This window comes from Acomys russatus, chromosome 19, assembly GCF_903995435.1.
Source record: "Acomys russatus chromosome 19, mAcoRus1.1, whole genome shotgun sequence".
NCBI lineage: Eukaryota > Metazoa > Chordata > Mammalia > Rodentia > Muridae > Acomys > Acomys russatus.
The window spans coordinates 19,242,243-19,262,580 of record NC_067155.1 but is presented as its reverse complement, the minus strand read 5'-3'; the positions used below and the strand labels follow the sequence as shown (position 1 = coordinate 19,262,580).

The 20,338-nt window shown below is 53.5% G+C and overlaps 2 protein-coding genes across 2 annotated transcripts in view; both read left to right on the top strand.

The window, feature by feature from the left end:
* The window catches only part of Znf566 (zinc finger protein 566), a 10,565-nt gene extending 5,221 nt beyond the window's left edge, over positions 1-5,344 (top strand). The window contains exons 3-5 of the mRNA XM_051162062.1: positions 824-867; positions 2,310-2,472; positions 4,362-5,344. Coding sequence (XP_051018019.1) covers positions 824-867; positions 2,310-2,472; positions 4,362-5,344 — 1,190 coding nt within the window. The remainder of the gene's footprint in view (positions 1-823; positions 868-2,309; positions 2,473-4,361) is intronic.
* A 5,100-nt stretch (positions 5,345-10,444) lies between these two features.
* On the top strand, positions 10,445-19,216 carry LOC127203271 (zinc finger protein 82-like). The gene is made up of 4 exons (XM_051162061.1): positions 10,445-10,455; positions 14,312-14,463; positions 15,274-15,360; positions 17,821-19,216. Exons 1-4 carry the CDS (start codon positions 10,445-10,447, stop codon positions 19,194-19,196), a joined length of 1,626 nt encoding a protein of 541 aa, XP_051018018.1. The 3' UTR covers positions 19,197-19,216.
* Positions 19,217-20,338: the final 1,122 nt, after the last annotated feature.

Sequence of the window (20,338 nt, the reverse complement as noted above, 5' to 3'; positions counted from 1 at the left end):
AGTTCGAGGCCAGCCTGGTGTACAGAGTGAGTCCAGGACAGCCAAGGGTACACAGAGAGACCCTGACTCGGGGGAAAAAAAAATTACTTTTATACCGTGTGTGTGGTTGAGCAGACCTTTGATTCCAGCAAAGGTCTGGAGGCAGAGGGAGAAGGATCTCTGTGAGTTGAAGGCTAGCCTAGTCAACCGAGTGAGGTCCAGGCCAATCAGAGCAATGTAGAGACCCCGTCTTACAAAACCGGGGGGGGGGGGGGGGGGGCGTGGTGGCGCACGCCTTTAATCCCAGCACTCGGGAGGCAGAGGCAGGCGGATCTCTGTGAGTTCGAGACCAGCCTGGTCTACAAAGTGAGTCCAGGATGGCCAGGGCTACACACAGAGAAACCCTGTCTCGAAAAACCAAAAAAAAAAAAACCAAAACCAAACCGGGGGGGGGGGGGTCCCCAGGAGGGAGGGAGAGGGAGAGAGAGAGAGATGAGCCAGTGTTTATGTAGGCCTGGCTGGCCTCCCACCTGTGGCGGCAATGTTACTGCCTCAGTGTCATGCTGGGATTTCAGGCACGTGCCCTCACACTGTAGTTTGGAAAAGGACTCTGTATCTACGCGTGTGTTTTCTGGCTTACATGCGCCTGCGCCACCTGGCCCAGCCCCGTCCTGTTCCGCTCCCGAGCCTGGCTCTCTGAGTTAGCGATGTTGAGAGATTTGTCTGTCCTTCCCACGCTGACCCCTCAGTGTGTGTGTGGGGGGGTGAGGGGTGTGAGGCCATGGGGAGTGAGGTAGTGGGAGCTGAGTCAAGCGGGTCTCACTGTTTTCTTTGCCTGTTCCAGAAGAGCTGCGGAGAGGGACTGCGCCTGTCAAAGCCATGGCTCAGGTGAGGCGCAGCTCTTTTTGTATTCACATCTTGAGTCTATTTTGTCTCTAGTACAGATAAACGTTCCCTTCATCTTGATGCCTTTTTGGTGTTAAACAAGGGGACTTCAGTTCAGTCACAGGCAGAGCCCGTGTTGTGTGTTTGCTTGCAGTGGGTGTGCAGTCACGGTAGGGCCCCTCCCTGTGCTGAGCAAAGCGTCACATCCTAAGGCAGTGGGTCTCGGTCTTCCTAATGCCGTGACCCTCATGTCGCAGTGACCCAAATCCATAAAACTATCTCCTTCCTACCTCATAACTGTAATATTGCTACAGTGATGAGTTATAATGTAAACATCTGCGTTTTCTAATGGCCTAAGCTGACCCCTGTGAAAGAATTGGTCTATACCCAAAGTGGGTGAGAACCACTGCTCTAAAGGACCTGGTCTCTGCTGGACAAATTGAGAATGCTTTAGGGGTGCTGGAGAGACGGTCCAGCTGTTACAGGTTAAAGGCGCACAACTAAAGCGTGGTGGCACGCGCCTTCAATTCCGGCACTTAGGAGGGTCTACTTTCCGCTATTAATGTGGCTCCTTTAATTGACTTATTGAGGCGGGGTGGCTGAACCTGGCTTGGGGCGCAGGCTGTGACCCCCAAGTTCGGTCATGTCATTACCACAGGTCAATCGCTAAATTTGGGGCCTTTTTTTAAAAAAAAGATTTTTATTTCACTTGCCAACGCCGCCCCCTCCCCCCAGCCTGTATCAGAACCGTGTGTGTACAGCCCTGTGGAGGCCAGAGGGGGCGCTGGATCCCCTCAAACTCGGTTACAGATGGTTGTGGGTTCTCAAAACCTAAGTCAGCTCCTCTGCAAAGAGCGCCAGGTACCGTTAACTGCCGAGCCGTCCCTCCGGCCCCGGTCAGCGCGTCTCTTACCTGGTCTTTTGGACACAGAGAGTCCCTCCCTGACCCTGTGTGTGTGTGTTGCCATCTGACCTGGCTACCCCCTAGCACGTCACCACTTTCCTGAAACTTCTGCTCTATCCCTGGACTTCCCTCTGACATTCTCCCATTGGTTTCGCCTGCATCCCATGGCCTCTTCCTGGTGGGCCGCCAGTGGCTTCCTTGCGTCCTTGTGCACAGAACGGGAGTTTATTCTTCTCCACAGGATAGTGAACAGCTGCTGTCACTGTGTTCAGACATGCTAAGAGTCCCACTGCCATCTCCCCCTGCCCCTCCCCCCACCCTCACCCCACCCCCGAATCCTTGATGTGTCTTTCTGGATGCTTCTAATGCTCTGCCTGTCTCTTCCATCCGGGAATTTTACTCTTCGCTGTCTGAGAAGAGGGCCATGTGCCGAGAACACCAGGAGGCTTTGTATAATCATTCCCTGAATTCAGAAGTCTCCCCAGCTCAGCTCCGTGCTGTCCCAGCTTCATGTGGGGAGCAGAGGAATTCATGAACCCCACACGGCTTTGTCTGCAGTACGTGGTTGTCCCTCCAGGTGTCAGTGCTTTTCCGCGATGTGTACATCGAGTTCTCTGAGGAGGAGTGGCAGTGCCTGACTGAGGAGCAGAGGGACCTGTACAGAGACGTGATGCAGGAGAACTGCAGCCACCTGCTGTCCATGGGTAAGGACACGTGTCCGTGCTCACCCCTGGCTTGCCCTGGGGTAGGTCTGCCTCCTCCTTTCTTCCAAGTGGGAGGTGCTCACTTGCCTTCGGAAAAAAACCGCCAGAGTTCTACACCCTAGTCCCACAGAGAGTTTCAAACGTTGTAGAGTCAGAAATAGGAAGCTGCATGGTATGGCGGCTCATGCCTGCTACTATAGCGCTTGGGAGGCTGAGGCAGGAGGATAGCAACCAGTTCTAGGCCACCCTAGGCTACAAAATGAGACCCTATCTCAAAAAGTAAAAATAAAAGAAGAACCAAAAATAGTCAGGTATGGTGGCACATTCTCGAAATGCCAGCACTTAGGAGAAAGAGGCAGATGTATCTCTGAGTTCTAGGCCAGCCAGGGCTACAGTGAGATGCTGCCTTTAAAAACCTAAAAGGGAGCCGGGCATGGTGGTGGCGCACGCCTTTAATCTCAGCGCTCGGGAGGCAGAGGCAGGTGGATCGCTGTGAGTTCGAGGCCAGCCTGGTCTACAAAGTGAGTCCAGGACAGTCAAGGCTGCACAGAGAAACCCTGTCTCGAAAAACCAAAAAACAAAAAACAAAACAAAACAAAACAAAAAAACCAAAAACAAAACAAAAACCTAAAAGGAGGAGAAAGAGAAAGCTGCCTGAGTTACAGAAAGCATTCTGAGCCTTGCCCGTGCCTGCTAAGCCAGCCTTGTGCCACTGACTGAGCCAAGCGTCCTTGTTTCCTTCTTTGTTTTGCTTGCTTGGTTTTCAAGACAAGGTCTCTCTGTAGCTCTGCTGTCCTGGAACTCACTTTGTAGACCAGGCTGGCCTTGAACTCACAGTGATCCACCTGCCTCTGCCTCCGGAGTGCTGGGATTAAAGGCGTGCGCCACCACGCTCAGCATTAGTTTTAATTTTTTAAAAAATGTTCATATATGAAGTTTTACCTGCATGTGTAGTACATGCTTGCCTGGTGGCCAGGGAGGCCGGAAATGAGCTGCTATTGCTGTAGAGCTGGGGTTACAGGCAGCTGTGACTGCGATGGAGGCGCTGGGGACAGAGCCTGGGTTCTGCATGGACAGCAAGTGTTCCTAACTATTGAGCCATCTTTCCAGCCTCAGAATTTAAATTTGTGTGTGTGTGTGTGTGTGCGTGTTTTGTTTTGTTTTTGTTTTTGTTTTCCGAGACAGGGTTTCTCTGGCCATCCTGGACTCACTTTGTAGACCAGGCTGGCCTCGAACTCACAGCGATCCGCCTGCCTCTGCCTCCCGAGTGCTGGGATTAAAGGCGTGCGCCACCACGCCGGGCTGTTTTTGTTTTTCAAGACAGGGTTTCTCTGTGTAGCCTTGGCTGTCCTGGACTCACTTTGTAGACCAGGCTGGCCTCGAACTCACAGCGATCTGCCTGCCTCTGCCTCCCCGAGTGCTGGGATTAAAGCCGTGTGCCACCACCACCCAGCACAATTTTTTTCTTAGCTAAGATTTATTTAATTTTTGTATGCTTTGGTGTTTTGCCTGCATTTATATATCTGTGTGAAGGTGCCAGATCTCCTAGAACTACAGACAGATGCCATGTGGGTGGTGGGAGTTGAACCTGGGTCCTCTGGAAGTGCTCTTAACTGCTGAGCCATCTCTCCAGATCACACAGTCTCATAAAACCCAGAGTCGCTTCAAACTTAGGTCAACTTGGAACTCCCAATCCTCCTGCCTCTACTTCCTGAGCGCTGATAGTATAGTTATGTACCTGGGGTTTAGCCATTGCACCCAGCCGGCCCCTCAGCTGGATTTCAAAAATCAACACAGATCTCCCTTCCCATGTTTATGTCACATCTAATATAGTTTTCATGTCTCCCATAATAAAAATGTGAGTGATCACTTTTGTATTTTTATTTTAGTCCTGGAATCAAGATGTGAGGCCCAGAAATTATTTTTTAAGAAGGAACTTTACGAGATAGAGTCAACGCACTGGGAGATCGTGAGGAAACTCACGAGACAGGACGCCCAGCGCGCTCATCTCAGCCTCGCCTGGGAGAGACAGCTGGGTGAGCGGGTAATCGGAGACGCGCCCCCTCTCGGCCCGGCCCCACCCTTCTGGCTGCAGCACATCATTAGGAAGAAAGAGGAGCTCTGGGCAAGGGAGGAGAACGGGACACGCTACCCACTCGGCTCACAGCGCACTGCCCATCAAGTCTTCCGTGCCGTCGAGAGGCCGTACGCATGCAAGGACTGCGGCAGGACCTTCAGGCACCCCTCGGGCCTCACGCACCACCACAAAATCCACACAGGGAGGAAACCCTTTGAGTGTAAGGAGTGCGGGAAGACATTCATCTGTGGCTCGGACCTCACACGCCATCACAGGATCCACACGGGCGAGAAGCCCTACGAGTGCAAGGACTGCGGGAAGGGCTTCAGCAGCGGCTCCAATTTTACCCGACATCAGAGGATCCACACGGGCGAGAAGCCGTACGAATGTAAGCAGTGCGGGAAGGCCTTCAGCAGCGGCTCCAATTTTACTCAGCATCAGAGGATCCACACGGGAGAGAAGCCGTACCAGTGTAAGGCGTGCGGCAATGCCTTCAGTCAGAGCTCACAGCTCATTAAACACCAGAGGATCCACACGGGAGAGAAGCCCTACGGCTGCAGGGAGTGCGGGAAGGCCTTCCGCTCTGGGTCTGACCTCACCAGACACCAGAGGATCCACACTGGGGAGAAGCCCTACGGGTGCAAGATCTGTGGGAAGGCCTATTCTCAGAGCTCGCAGCTCGTCAGCCACCACAGGAGTCACGCCGGGAAGGCGGCCTGCCCGCACGAGGGCTGCGGGAAGAGCTTCACCTTTGACTCACAGCCTCCTCCGCATCCGAGCTTATACTGCTGCTAAGCAAGGCCGTGCGAGCTGCACAGGGAGACCCAGCGCTGCCAGAGAGCTGTCTGTCCTTAAGACCCCTCCAGACTGAGGAATGTAGCAGCAGTGTTCTCCTTGGCTACAGCTTGTTCAGCCAAAGGAAATTCATATTCGAGAAACACCCTACGAACATAGTATATTCTGGGAGCCTTTCAGTAACAGTCTGCATTTGTTTTGCCTTAGATTATTCAGTCTGGCAAATAGCTGAAAAGAAACAATGCTTTGATCTTAAATATCAGAATTCATATAGAAACAACGTTGTGGTTTTCTTTCTTTTTATCTTTTTTTGGTTTTTCGAGACAGGGTCTCTCTGTGTAGCCCTGGCTGTCCTGCACTCGCTGTGTAGACCAGGCTGGCCTCGAACTCAGAGATCCACCTGCCTCTGCAGAGTTGGATGTAGTACAGACAGGAAGGAAGGTCTCCGAGAGAGGAAGTGTAAAGCAAAGCGCCCTGTTAGAGGTGGGCGTGTCCCCAGGGGAGAGTCAGTTAGGTCCTCACAGTGAGTGTGTCTCAAGTTACACCTGTAGAGATCGCTAAGGAAGCAACTCCTAACACTGCCCCCCAAAGTGTCATTTGTAACGAGGTTAAGAGTTCGAGAATTTAGCTGGGTGGTGGCACTGGGAGACAGGCTGGCGGATCTCTGAGTTCGAGGCCAGTTAACGGTTTGAGGGTACAGTTTGGCAGGCCAGGAATCACAGTCACGTTGAGTGTGCAGTTGGGAAGCCGAAAGGTGAATGCTAGGAGTCAGCTTGCCCGCATGTGCTCACAGCCGGAAGTGATGGGGGCCACCATGTGGGTGTTGGGAACAGGAAGCGTACTTGACTCCTGAGCCATCTGTCCAGCCCCTGGTGCCCCCGACCCCTTTAAATCCAAGGTGTGTTTTCCTACTTGAGTTAACCCTGCCTGGAGCCGTCCCACTCACCCACCCCTAGACTCCCAGAGATACGTCTTGTGAGTCTAGATCCCACGTGGACTGCCGAGATCAGTGGCCCTTGATGGTGGCACACAGATGGCAGAGGCCATCTGGTGTGTGTGTGTATATATGTATCAGGCGTATGCCCCAATGGACATCTCCCCTAGGCACATCTTTCTACTATGTGTTATTTTTATGCATATGAGTATCTTAATGTGCGTGCATCGCTGACTGGTGGTGGCCTGGGTGGTCAGAAGAAGACATGCCATCTCCTGTAACTGGATGGTTAAGAGTCGCCATAACGGTGCTGAGAACCGAACTTGGGTTTTCTGTAAGAGCAAGCAGTGTTCTTAGCCAACGAGCCGTCTCCTAAGCCCCATCCATCCATCTACCTGTCTGTCTTTATTTGTTTTAAAATACATTTATTTATTTATTTATTGCATATGAGTGCTTTATCTGCAGAAGAGGGCGCCAGATCTCACTATAGATGGTTGTGAGCCACCATGTGGTTGCTGGGAACTGAACTCAGGTCCTCTGGAAGAGCAGACGGTGCTCTTAACCTCTGAGCCATCTCTCCAGCCCCTACAAGGTCTTTTTATATTACCCCGGCTCTCCTGGAAACTCACTACGTAGACCAGGCTGGCTGGTCTACACACAGAGTGACTCACCTGCCTCTGCCTCCTGGTGTGAGTGCTGGGTTAAAGTGTGTGCCGTCACGCCTGGGCCCCGTTTTATTTTTTGAAGTTTTAGTCTGTGTGTGCAGCACTCCTGGTATGGAGGGTCACAGGGGAAATTGGTTCTCTCCTTCCACTGTGTGCCTCCCTCGGGGAATCAACAGCAAGCCCCACTGAGGCCTCTCCCCGGCTTATGTGCTCTTAATGTTAACCAGAGAAACAAGGCAGGTGTTTTTCCCTTATGGGAGATTTAAACATAAGTAAGACAGCAACACCTTTTGACTGCAACCTGCACACGTTCATTTTCCCAAAGAGTAGTCACAGTCAGCTGTTTACTTCATTAGAGACCAGGGACCTTTTGAAAAAAATTGTATTTATTTCGTATGCGTATATACGTGCTGCAGCATACTACATGTGTGGGGGCCGAAGGATAACTTATCCTTTGAGTGACAGCAAGTGCTTTTAGTCTCACGTGCCCCAAGATGTCGTCTGTCTGTTTTCAAAGCCTTGGGCTCAATAGATGTCCCCACTTTTGCCTCCAGAGTAGCTAGAACTCCAGACGCCTGTCACCGTGCTCATATTGAGCTATCTGGCCGGCGGGCGGGTTGGTTTGATGAGACAGGGTCTCCCTATGTACCCCAGTCTGGCCTCAAGCTCAGTACTCCTGCCGAGACTCCCAGGTGCTGGCTGGGATTGCAGGCGACAGATGCTCAGCCAGGTCCCTCTCTGGTGTTTAGAGCTCTGCTCTCGTGGTCACTGTCAGGTGGAAATGGTTGTGCCACCGGCCTCAGTGTTGCAGGCACTTAGGGTTGTGCCCGCCAGATGACAACAGGCCGCATGTCAGTGACTGCTCCCCAGTCCTGGGAAATTTAATTGTCACATCTACTTCATGTATTTAAGACTAGGTCCTACTGCATAGCCCTGGCTGGCTTGGGCCTCACTTATGTAGCTCAGGCTGGTCTCGAACTTTGAACAATCCTCCTGCCTTGAAAGGGTTGAGATTACAGACATATGCCAACACAATTAATTTTTTCGGACAATTAAAAAACACAGAAACTGAGCCAGGGCGATCCCAGCACTCGGGAGGCAGAGGCAGGTGGATCTCCGTGAGTTCGAGGCCAGCCTGGTCTACAAAGTGAGTCCAGGACAGCCAAGGATACACAGAGAAACCTGGTCTTGAAAAACCAAAAAACAAAACCAAAAAATACAGAAACGTAGCTACCAGTGGTTCCTTTGGATCAGAGGTTGACAAAGGAAAGCATGCAGGCCAAGCCCAATTTGTTGCATGCTGGCCAACAGCTACTAGCTAGGAACTTAGTAACTAAGTGGCTTTATTTTAGTTTTAAAATTATTATTATTAGCACAGCGCTGGCTGGCCCGGAACTCACAATACATAGGCCAGACTGACTTCAAACTCCATAGAGAGTCTCCTGTAGTCTTGAGATTTAGGGCTTGTGTCACTACGCACTGCCATTTTATTTATTTATTTATTTATTTATTTTTTAGTTTTTCGAGACAGGGTCTCTCTGTGTTAGCCTTAGCTATCCTGGACTCACTTTGTAGACCAGGCTGGCCTCGAACTCACAGAGATCCGCCTGCATCTGCCTCCCGAGTGCTGGGATTAAAGGCGTGCGCCACCACACCCGGCCGCACTGCCATTTTAAAGAAATACGCTCCAGCCAGGCGCACGCCAGTAATCCCAACACTCGGGGAGGCGGAGGCAGCCCGATGTCTGAGCTCAAGGCCAGCCTGATCTATAAAGTCTGTCCAGGACAGCCAAGGCTACACACAGAAACTGCCTAAAAAATCAAACAACAACAACAAAAAAGAATGCTCGTGTGACTAGGTAAGAAAACATGAAAATAAAAGGCACGAAAAAATTGGTGATATTAAGTTAGAAGTAGCGGTATTAGAATGTATTTGTGCTGTCTTATGTTTCTCCTTAAAAAAGAAAAAAAACAGGGCTGGAGAGACGGCTCAGAGGTTAAGAGCACTGACTGCTCTCCCAGAGGTCCTGAGTTCAATTCCCAGCCACCACATGGTGGCTCACAGCCATCTATAGTGAGATCTGGCGCCCTCTTCTGCAGATAAAGCACTCATATACAATAAATAAATAAAAATTTTAAAAAAGGAAAAACAGCCGGGCGTGGTGGCGCACGCCTTTAATCCCAGCACTCGGGAGGCAGAGGCAGGCGGATCGCTGTGAGTTCGAGGCCAGCCTGGTCTACAAAGCGAGTCCATGATGGCCAAGGCTACACAGAGAAACCCTGTCTCGAAAAACCAAAAAAAAAAAAAAAAAAAAAAAAAAAAAAAAAAAAAAAAAAAAAAAAAAAAAGGAAAAACAAACAAAAAAAAACCTCTGGCCAAGAAATTCCTTCATCCTTGGCTGCTTGCTCCAGCCACACCACTTCTCTTGTCTTATTTTTCCTTGGTCTGGAGTTTCTGCCCTGCACAGCGGCTGGGACAGCCCAACGCTCACGCAGCGGAGACCCGGCTTCTATCCAGCACCCACACGCTTGCTCCCAAATACGGTGCCATCCTTGGGTACCAGGTACCAAGGTGGTGCACGTCAGCCAAACAAACATGCACATAAAAAAAAAAAATCTTCCAAGAGGAGACTTGATAGCCTATGAGCATACACAGGGGAAAGAGGTCCCTCTCAGTCACAGTCATAGGGGAGGGGAGTAGGGGGAAAATGGGAGGGAGGGAGGAATGGGAGGATACAAGGGAGGGGATAACCATTGAGATGTAATATGAATAAATTAATAATATAAGAAATCTTATCCTTAACAATCTGCAGCAGGGCCAGGCTGTGGTGGGTGGTGGCGCACGCCCTTAATCCCAGCACTCAGGAGGCAGAGGCAGGTCGATCGCTGTGAGTTCGAGGCCAGCCTGGTCTACAAAGCGAGTCCAGGACAGCCAGGGCTACACAGAGAGACCCTGTCTCGAAATACAAAACAAAACAAAGAATCTGGGGCAGCAGCAAACTACAACACGACCGGGATGTTCCCTAAAGACTCATGTTAAAACATGTTCCTTTGCATTCATATCCACATCGAACCTGTGACTGTAATTAAATGCACGCCTCTCCAAAAAGAAAACCGGGTTGTCCTCAAATACTTGAGCTGGGGAGGTCCCCCTGCTCCCTCCCCGTGGTCCCAGACAAAGCTCACATCGGAGTGCGGCGCCTGCGCGCTGGGCGCGCGTGGCTGGCCCTCCCAGCAGCCCCCGCGCGCGCCTGCCTGGCCATTTAGGTCCTCCGGGCCGTGGGGACCACCTCCGACCACCGTGCTTCCGCAGCGGGTGTCACCTCGGCGGCGCCAGCTCCGGGGTCTGGGTTCCCGATCGTTCCATGGAGCGGGGTAAGGGGGTGGTGGTGGTGGGGAGGTCAGGGCGGCCCCGGGTCCCGCGCGCGCCCTGGGTGGGGACCATGGGGGCGAACTGTGCCTGCTGGGCGTGGCAGGGCGGCACCGGACTGAGTCCCGCGTAATGGCATTTGCGTGAGCGAATGGGATGCAGAGCGGCTCGCGTGGGCGAGATTGCCGAGGTCGGGGAGTGTGTGGTTCTGGTCACATCAGCCCCAAGGATGAATGGTCCCCCCCAGGCACTCACCTGAGCGCCACACAAAAGACGCCCCAGCAAACAAAACAAAGCGCTCCGGATCTTGGGAGGAAAATGCTAGATCTGAATGACATGTCCCGCGCCCCACCCCCGCCCACACACCCCTTCGGCTGGCTCCTTGGGGGTCACCTCCCAACACTCACACATGCTGGGACACAGCCACACACTGGGCAAGGGGGTCCAACGAGGACGCCGCTGTGAACTCTCTATTCCAGCCCCGGCCACCCGCCACTCTGGCTGCTCTCAGGTACCAGCAGAGGACAGCTGTGTGTGAGTGACAGGTGGCAGTGACAGGACTAGTGCCCTTGGGCCTTGATTTTTTTTTTTTTTTTTTTAGCCAGGCTGGACAAGGCTCCAAGGAAACAATTGGACGTTAAGATTTCCCTTTTACCCTCAGTCCTGTCTTTAAGCGCTCACAGGAAGGGAAGGAATAAATTGCTGTTGCCTGTTTAAAAGGTAAGGTCAGGGGATCAGATTGTGATATACATGTGTGTTAACGTGTGTGCGCACATCTGGGTGCTGGTGCCTTAGACACCAGGGGCATCGATGGGATGAGATCCTCCTGGAGCTGGGGTGAAGGGCGGTTATGAGCCTCCTGAGTCAGGTGCTGGGAACTGAATTCTAGAGGAGCAATATATACTGTTTTTTGTTTTTTGTTTTTTTTTTTTGTTTGTTTGTTTAAAACCACCTCCGAGACAGGGTTTCTCTGTGTAGCCCTGGCTGTCCTGGACTCGCTTTGTAGACCAGGCTGGCCTCGAACTCACAGCGATCCACCTGCCTCTGCCTCCTGAGTGCTGGGATTAAAGGCGTGTGCCACCACCACCTGTTTTCTAGTGAATCATCAGTGCCAAGGCTCCGTCACTGGAGCAGGGAATTCTGGGTTTCACAAGCAAGGGGTCAACGGAATGAGAGCTGGCATTGGGAGAATAAAAGTTCTATCTGCAGCTACTCCTCTTCCCAACTTTCAGTTTCTACACATCTGGTCTAATTTCTTTTAATGAGGGGTTTCCGATCTGTTGCAAGAATGTAATAGACTACACAGCAGTCCTGGAGATACACTGTAACGTATAAACACACTAATAAAACATTAGGGGTAGCAGTGCCTACCTGTGACATGTGCGGGTGAAGGCAGGAGCATCAGCACAGTGTGGAGGGCAGCTTGGCCTGAGCTATGGTGTCCCAGCGGTTATGACGGCCAGGCTGGGATTTCTTTTCCTCGGGTCTGGTGAGTCCAGGTGTGCCTGTGACACTCCGAAGGAGAGTGGGTAAGGCGGTGTGGCTGCAGATGGAGGGCTCACTGGGGACTTCTGAGGCCAAATCTCATGCGCTTGTTTTCCTCCCCCAGCTCCAGGCTCAGTGGACTCTGCTTCTTCTGAGAAATAAACATCAAGGAAGACCGAGCAGTTGCTGAATTTCTAAACGATGGCCTGTGTGAGTTAACTGTTTGTAGTCTTTTTCTGGGAAAACTGTCATGTTGAGGTCCTGTGAATACTTTTTAAAATTTCTTTTTATGTGTAGGAGTGTTTCTCCTGCCTGTATGTGTGTACATGTGCATACGCGCACACGTGTGTGTGCTTGTGTGTGGTGTGTGTGACTTTGTGGTGTGTGTGACTCTGTGTGTGACTCTGTGTGTGTGTGTGACTGTGTGTGGTGTGTGTGACTCTGTGTGTGTGTGTGTGTGGACTACATGAGTGCCAGGTGCCTGAGGAGTCCAGAAGGTGACAGATCCCTGGAATGGCACTTAAAGTTATAAGTCACCACATAGGGGCTGGAGAGATGGCTCAGAGGTTAAAGGCACTGTCTGCTCTTCCAGAGGTCCTGAGTTCAATTCCCAGCAACCACATGGTGGCTCACAGCCATCTACACTGAGATCTGATGCCTTCCTCTGGCCTGCAGGCGTACATGAAGGCAGAGCACTGTATATATATATATAAAAAAAAAAGTCACCACATGGGTGGTGGGAATCAAACCCAGGTTGTCTGCCAGAGCAGTAAAAACTCTCAGTGGCTCAGCCATCCCTCCGGCCCCGAGTGACCATTCCTTTGTCGTGAATCTTGCTGTCAGGGCCCCATCCAGGACCCTTCCTCCTGGCTGTTTCAAATCCACTGGGGGAAGAAACCAAGCTTTGTCTTTTTCAGTCTTCAGTGCTCGCTGAATAAACCATTCAGCATCCATAGCCGATGACAGAATGGAGCCGCTCAGCTGCTCATAGGAAGGCGGGGTTTTTCTAGACTTCCGTTTTCTAAGTACATAAAATGTGCTGCTGTTTGGCTTCAGCAAAGATACGGTGAAATCTTGTGGGTTTGGGCTTGAGTGGAGACGCGCCTGAGGCGTGCGGTCAGAAAGAGCTAGGGGCTTTCGGGCTGCACTTAGGAGCAGGGTGGCACTAACAGTTGAGTGCGTCACGCTAGGATTGCCACTCGTGCCCTCCACTTGCTCCACTGACCTGGGCTCCTCTTGCTTGCGTAGGAAGCACTTTACCCACTGCCCCCCCCCCCAGCCCCGAGTTTTCTTTAAGACAATCCTGGAGCTGGGGGCGGTGACCGACGCAGTTAAGCACGGCACGCTGAGGAGGAGGATGCAGTAGACCAGAGCTACAGTGGGAGACTCTGTCTCCAAAATAGGACCGAAAGGGAGCCAGTGAGTCGGCTCAGTGGGTAAAAGGCCCTGATACAAGGCCAGTGCCCCGAGAATTAGATTTCTTGCAACCCACATCAAGGTGGAAGGCGAAAAAACCGACCTCACGAAGCTGTCTTCCCATTTGTGTGTGTACGTGCCTGCGCACACAACCGCACACAGGCTACGGACGTGTAGCCCAGGCTGGCCTTGCGTTTACTGCCTTCCTTCCTCAGGCGTGATGGGTTCTGTTGTCCCTCCCCTAGGCTCTCCCTCTGGGCTCCATGCCTGTCCTAGGATCTCTCTGTTGCTGTGATAAACACCGTTACCAAAGAGGGACACGGGGAGGGAAGGGTTTATTTCGCTTCACAGCTTGTAGTCTGTCACGGAGGGAAGTCAGGACAGGAAGTCACACCAGGGACCTGGAGGCAGGAACCGAAGCCGTGTAGGAGCGCTGCTCACTGTGACCTCTTCCTGGCTTCCTTGGCTAACCTTTCTTTCTTTTCTTTTCTTCTTCTTCTTCTTTTTTTTTTTTTTTTTTTCGAGACAGGGTTTCTCTGTCTATCCTTGGCTGTTCTAGACTCGCTTTGTATACAAGGCTGGCCTCGAACTCACAGTGATCTGCCTGCCTCTGCCTCCTGAGTGCTGGGATTAAAGGTGTGCGCCACCACCGCCCGGCTCTTTCTTTTCTTTCTTTCTTTCTTTTTTTTTTTTTTTTTTTTTTTTTTTTTTGGTTTTCTTGAGACAGGATCTCTTTGTGTAGCCCTGGCTGTCCTGGACCAGCTCTGTAGACCAGGGTGGCCTCGAATTCACAGAGATCCTCCTGAGTGCTGGGATTAAAGGCGTGCGCCATCGCCGCCCGGCTGCATTTTCCTGTCTTACCATCTTCAAGCTGAAGCCACTTTGCTTGCTCTACTCCTGAGCCATCATGGCACACGCTCTTAGTGCCAACACTTGGGAGGCAGAGGCAGGCGGAGCCCTGGGAGGCCGCTCTGGGCTTCAGAGTGAGACAGTTTTATAGAGAGGATTTGTCTCAAAACAGACAGACAAGCCGCCTCTTACAGCGCCTCTCCTGTGTTTTTCCCTTGGGGCTTTAAACCCTCTTTTCTCCTGCTTTAGTTGTGACGTACGTCTTGTCCTCCAGGCGTCTGTGATGTTCAGCGATGTGTCCATCGCCTTCTCTCAGGAGGAGTGGCGGTGCCTGGACGTAGAGCAGAGGCGACTCTACAGAGACGTCATGCTGGAGAACTACCGGAATGTCGCCTCACTAGGTAAGCTCCCGTGTCCTGCGGAAGTTTCCGGAACAACTTTCAAGAAGCTTTTAGATTTCCTTTTGTGACAGACCTGTGTGTCTGTCTATGAGTCTGTCTGTCTGTGTGTTGTCTGCATGTAGTGGTCAGAGGACGCCATTTGAAAACCGGCTTTTCTTCTTCCGCTGTGTGTATTCTGGAATGTACTGGGGATGGTACCACGTGTCCTGACGCCTGTGCTGCCTCACTTGTCTTACTTCCTGGTTTGTTGTTGTTTTCTTTTTTCTTTTTTTAGTTTTCCAAGACAGGGTCTCTCTGTGTAGCTCTGGCTGTCCTGAACTCGCTCTGTAGACCAGGCTGGCCTCGAACTCACAGAGATCCTCCTGCCTCCGCTGGGATTAAAGGTGTGCGCCACCACGCCCGGCCTTACTTCCTGGTTTTAAGGAGACGGTTTGAGCATCAGAAGTGAGAGCGTTCATTAAGTGTGTTCACTTTCCCCAGGCTTAACGGTCCCTTGGGCCCTTTACAGGGATGCAATTTTTATTTCAGTGCTCTGCCTGCGTGTACCCCTGCAAAGAGGGCGCCAAATCTCACTGTAGATGGTTGTGAGCCACCATGTGGTTGCTGGGAACTGAACTCAGGACCTCTGGAAGAGCAGACAGTGCTCTCAACCTCTGAGCCGTCTCTCCAGCCCTAGTGTAAATGCTCTTAATCTGTCTTTACCTACTTCAAGGGCTTTACCAGTTACCATGGGAACCTGTACTAAAATGACCCAAGGACACTTCCGGGTTTCATTCCCTCATCACCTCGAGTTTCTTTCCTCCTGAACAGGGTGCTTTGTTTCTAAACCAGACGTGATTTCCTTGCTGGAGCAAGGGAAGGAGCCTTGGAGGGCTGCAAGGAGGCGGCAAAACCCAGGTGAGTGAGCGTCTGTCGGGCTGGGGACACGGGCCGGGGGGACACGGGCTGGGGACACGGGCTGGGGGACAGGGGCCGGGGGACACGGGCCGGGGGACACGGGCTGGGGGACAGGGGCCGGGGGACACGGGCTGGGGGACAGGGGCCGGGGGACAGGGGCCGGGGGACACGGGCTGGGGGACAGGGGCCGGGGGACAGGGGCTGGGGGACAGGGGCCGGGGGACAGGGGCTGGGGATACGGGCGGGGGACACGGTCGGGGGACACGGGCTGGGGATACGGGCGGGGGACACGGTCGGGGGACAGGGGCGGGTGACACGGGCTGGGGGACACGAGCTGGGGACACTGGCTGGGGATACGGGCTGGGGGACACGGTCGGGGGACAGGGGCGGGTGACACGGGCCGGGGGACACGAGCCAGGGGACACGGGCCGGGGCCATGAGCTGGGGGACACGGGCTGGGGGACACCAACCAGTCAATAGAGACCCTAGTGTGGGGGAGGGGAGTGGGGGACGGACGGACACATCCGGGCACTTTCCCTAACCCCGCGTGTGGGTGTAACTGCGCAAGCTCCATGAAAAGAGGATTTAACCGTCTGTAGTAAACCACGGGAGATCAGCAGGAGAGGCGTGTGTGCACAGCAGATACGTGGCTGTGATAAATCAATCAATACGACCTCACTCTTCAGTAGAGAGAAGTTAAGACGGCACCTGACTTTAAGGAGCCTTTCAGGAAGAGCCGAGGCTTGAAAAGCTCAGTGCCAGGCCGGCGGTGGCGGCGCATGCGCCTTTAGTCCCAGTGCTCGGGAGACAGAGGCAGGCGGATCGCTGTGAGTTCGAGGCCAGCGTGGTCTGCAAAGCGAGTCCAGGATGGCCAGGGCTACACAGAGAGACCCTATCTCCATAAACCAAAACCCCTAAACAGGAAAAACTCAGTGCCACCACTGCGTAAGGCCCTGCGTTCTCCCTCTAGCACTTTCTATAAAGTTAAAAAAAGAAAGGAAAACCCAGTAAGGATCACGAAAATGTAAAGTTATTGGTAGTGGAGAGACGCGTGCGGGGGGAGGCTCAGCTGGTGGAGCATTGCTATGTAAACGGGGGGGGGCCGTGGGGGGCTGAATTAGGGGAGCCTTAGTGTCCACTTGAAGGCCAGGGCGCCTGTGGGCTCAGTGCTGCGGCGGCAGAGGCAGGCTCCCTGGGCCTTGCCAGGCTGGCCAAGTTGGTTATTTCCAGCTTCAGACAACTAAGGCGGAGGAGCTCGAGCGACGGCTCCACGGCTAAGACGGCGCTGCCCTCACAGAGGACCCAGGTGGAGTTCCCAGAGCCCACATGACAGATCACAAACACATGGAAATCCAGTGCAGGGGACCCAGAGCCTTCCTTTGCCCTCTGCACACACTCAGCGCCCATAAATACACGTAGGCAAAGTACCCAGACACATAAACCAGAAAACAGGCCTGCCGCGCACAGCGGCGAGGGCTCTCAACCGCCGAGCCGTCTCTCCAGCCCCCAGATTAGAATCTGGTTTGGGGAGATGGCTCAGTGGTTGAAGTGTCTGCTGCACCAATGTGCTCTGTCCCCCAGGGCACGTGTGAACGACAGGTGGGTGTGGCCATCGACCCAGAGGACGCCCTAAGAGCAAGCTGGGCAGCTAGATGCATGATAGATTGAGGATGGTTCTTGACACCAACCTTGGGCCTCCACATGCCCCCCACACACATGCAGAGCACGTATGGGTGTGTGTGTGTGTGTGTGTGTGTGTGTGTGCACTCGCATTATACAAACACACATGAAAAATGGGAACAAAATTATAGTCATATCCAGGTGTTTAAACAGTATTTGGGTTTTTTGTTTGTTTGGTTTGGTTTGGTTTTCGAGACAGGGTCTCTCTGTGTAGCCCTTGCTGTCCTGGAGTCGCTTTGTAGACCAGGCTGGCCTCGAACTCACAGCAATCCACCTGCCTCTGCCTCCCAAGTGCTGCAATTAAAGACCCATGTTATCGGCGCTGGAGAGATGGCTCAGAGGTTAAGAGCACTGGCTGCTCTTCCAGAGGTCCTGAGTTCAGTTCCCAGCAACCACATGGTGGCTCACAGCCATCTGTAATCTGATCTGGTGCCCTCTTCTGCCCTGCAGGTGTACATGCAGGTAGAGCACTGTATACACGATAAAATAAATGAATCTTAAAAATAAATAAAGACCCATGTTATCATGCCCAGCTGTAATCAGTGTTTGCTGTAGGGCTCTACAGCAATCCGGATCCGCACCTCAGCGTATGACCCAGGGACTGAACAGGAGCTCTTATTTCCCGGGTATTCTCTCTGCCCCGCCCCTCCCCCAAGTTACACGACACAATTTTGGGTGTAGTTTTGAGTTTAGTTGAACATTACCTTGTCCTCTGTTTCTACTCTAGAGGAGTCTACTTCTTTAGAAAAAGAAAATAGCCAGTGTTTTGCTTTCTTTCAGCTCTGCAAACTAAGGACGAGGCCAATCGGTTGTTCTCAGAAAATGGCCCTTACGAGGTGGATGTGTGCCGGTGGCAGGTTATGGGAAGGATTGGGAACAGTGGCCTGAGGGGCCTCGTCGTCGTCCAGAACGAATGGGGCGCCGAACGGAACCGTGAGCGCCGGGAGGGCTCCCCGCAGGGCTACCTCAGTCAGGTGGAGCCCCCCTCCCGCGAGGAGCGCCCCCCCTCCGCTGCCCCGCGCCGGAGAGCCCTGCTGGCGGGAAAGGCCCACGAGTGCGGCGACTGCGGCAAGGCGTTTAGAGTGCGCCAGCAGCTCACCTTTCACCGCCGGATCCACACGGGCGAGAAGCCCTACGCGTGTCACGAGTGTGGCGTGGCCTTTAGGCAGACCGCGCACCTCACCAGGCACCAGAAACTTCACTCCGCCCAGAGGCCGCGGGAGTGCAAGGACTGCGGGAAGGCTTTCCCGTACGGCCCGGACCTCAGGGCGCACCAGAAAGCGCACGGCGGGGAGAAGCCCTACGCGTGCAAGGAGTGCGGGAAGGCCTTCAGGGTGCGGGGGCAGCTCACGCTCCACCAGAGGATCCACACGGGCGAGAAGCCCTACGCGTGCCAGGAGTGCGGGAAGGCCTTCCGGCAGCACGCACACCTCACCCGCCACCAGAAGCTCAGCGCGGCCGGCGCACGGCTGTACGCGTGCCAGGAGTGCGGGCAAGCCTTTCTGTGCGCCCCCGGCCTCAGGGCGCACCACAAGCTCCACACCGGCGAGAAGCCCCACGCGTGCCGGGACTGCGGGAAGGCCTTTCGGGTGCGGCAGCAGCTCACGCTCCACCAGAGGACCCACACCGGGGAGAAGCCGTACGAGTGCCACGACTGCGGCAAGACCTTCAGCCGGGGTTACCACCTCATCCTCCATCACCGCATCCACACGGGCGAGAAGCCGTACGAGTGCAAGGAGTGCTGGAAGGCCTTCAGCCGCTACTCCCAGCTCATCTCCCACCAGAGCGTGCACGTGGGCGTCAAGCCCTACGCGTGCGAGGAGTGCGGCAAGGCCTTCCGGCTGCTCTCGCAGCTCACGCAGCACCAGAGCATCCACGCCGGCGAGAAGCCCTACGCGTGCGAGGAGTGTGGAAAAGCCTTCCGGCTGCGGCAGAAGCTCACCCTGCACCACAGCATCCACACGGGCGAGAAGCCCTACGCGTGCGAGGAGTGCGGGAAGGTCTTCCGGCTGAACTCTTCTCTCACCCAGCATCTGAGGATCCACTCTGGGGAGAAGCCCTACGAGTGTAAGGAATGTAAAAAGGCCTTCAGGCAGCACTCCCACCTCACCCACCATCTGAAGGTTCACAGTGCCAAAAGTGTAACACAGGCCTAGCGGGACGTTCCCGCACTGTTACAGCACATCTCCTGTAACTGGCCGGGCACGAGGCTTCCTTCGTACCATTCAAGGGATGTGTTCGTGTAGTGCGCGCCATGGTGCTACGGCCTGTCCTCAGCCACAATGCTTCAACATGTTACTCCTACCTATAAACAGATGTGTGACAATAACACCTCCGTCCCGTCACTTCCGTCACGTTGAAACACCCGGTTGCCCCGCGCTGTAGGTTTCCCCCCCTCCCCCATTTGTGAAATGATGTAAAACTAATAACAGCTGCAAATTCTTCTTCGAAAATCCATCAGGGCCAGGCGGTGGTGACGCACGCCTTTAATCCCAGCACTCGGGAGGCAGAGGCAGGTGGATCGCTGTGAGTTCGAGGCCAGCCTGGTCTACAAAGTGAGTCCAGGACAGCCAAGGCTACACAGAGAGACCCTGTCTTGAAAAACAGAGGCAGGGGACCCATCGGGCTGTGCAGTCTTCATCCTCTTCCTGGAATACAGGCTCTGCCCAGGGGGGAATGCCGCAGATGGTGTTAGCACCGCCTTCAGCCTCCAGGCTGCCCTGCTGCGGTGGCTGCATCTCAGAAGATCCTATTTGAAGATTTGAAGAGGCCCCGCGGAGAGGCCCCGAGGCTGCACAGACAGGCAGAGACCTGTGCTCACACTGACTTCTGGGCATGCTCCATAGGAGTCTAGACACTGCGTCAGGGTAGTTTTGAATCTTCCAGAGCAGACACCAACTGAATGCCGCTAAGTGATGTCAGATGACCCCATATGGGACCATCCGGCCACATAGCCATAAAGTAATACAGTGGTCATTACTTAAAGTCACTAATTTTCTTTTTTATAGTGACTCCCAACATGCACCCATCCCTCACTGAACTTTAGGTCTCTGGCTCTTGCGAATAGTGTTTGGGGTTGTTGTCTTACGCAGTCTTAGTGCGTAACCAGGCTAGGTGAAAACTCACTGCTTAGCTCAGACCTTGAACTCCCAGGTCCTCCTACCTCAGTCTCCAGAGTGCTGAGATAACAGGGGTGTGTCACCACTTCCAGTGCGTGTCTGTGTGCTGTGTCTGCTCTGCGCTGTGGTGGTGTGGTGCTGAGGATTGAACCCAGAGCCTTTCACTGGAAATCTCCCTA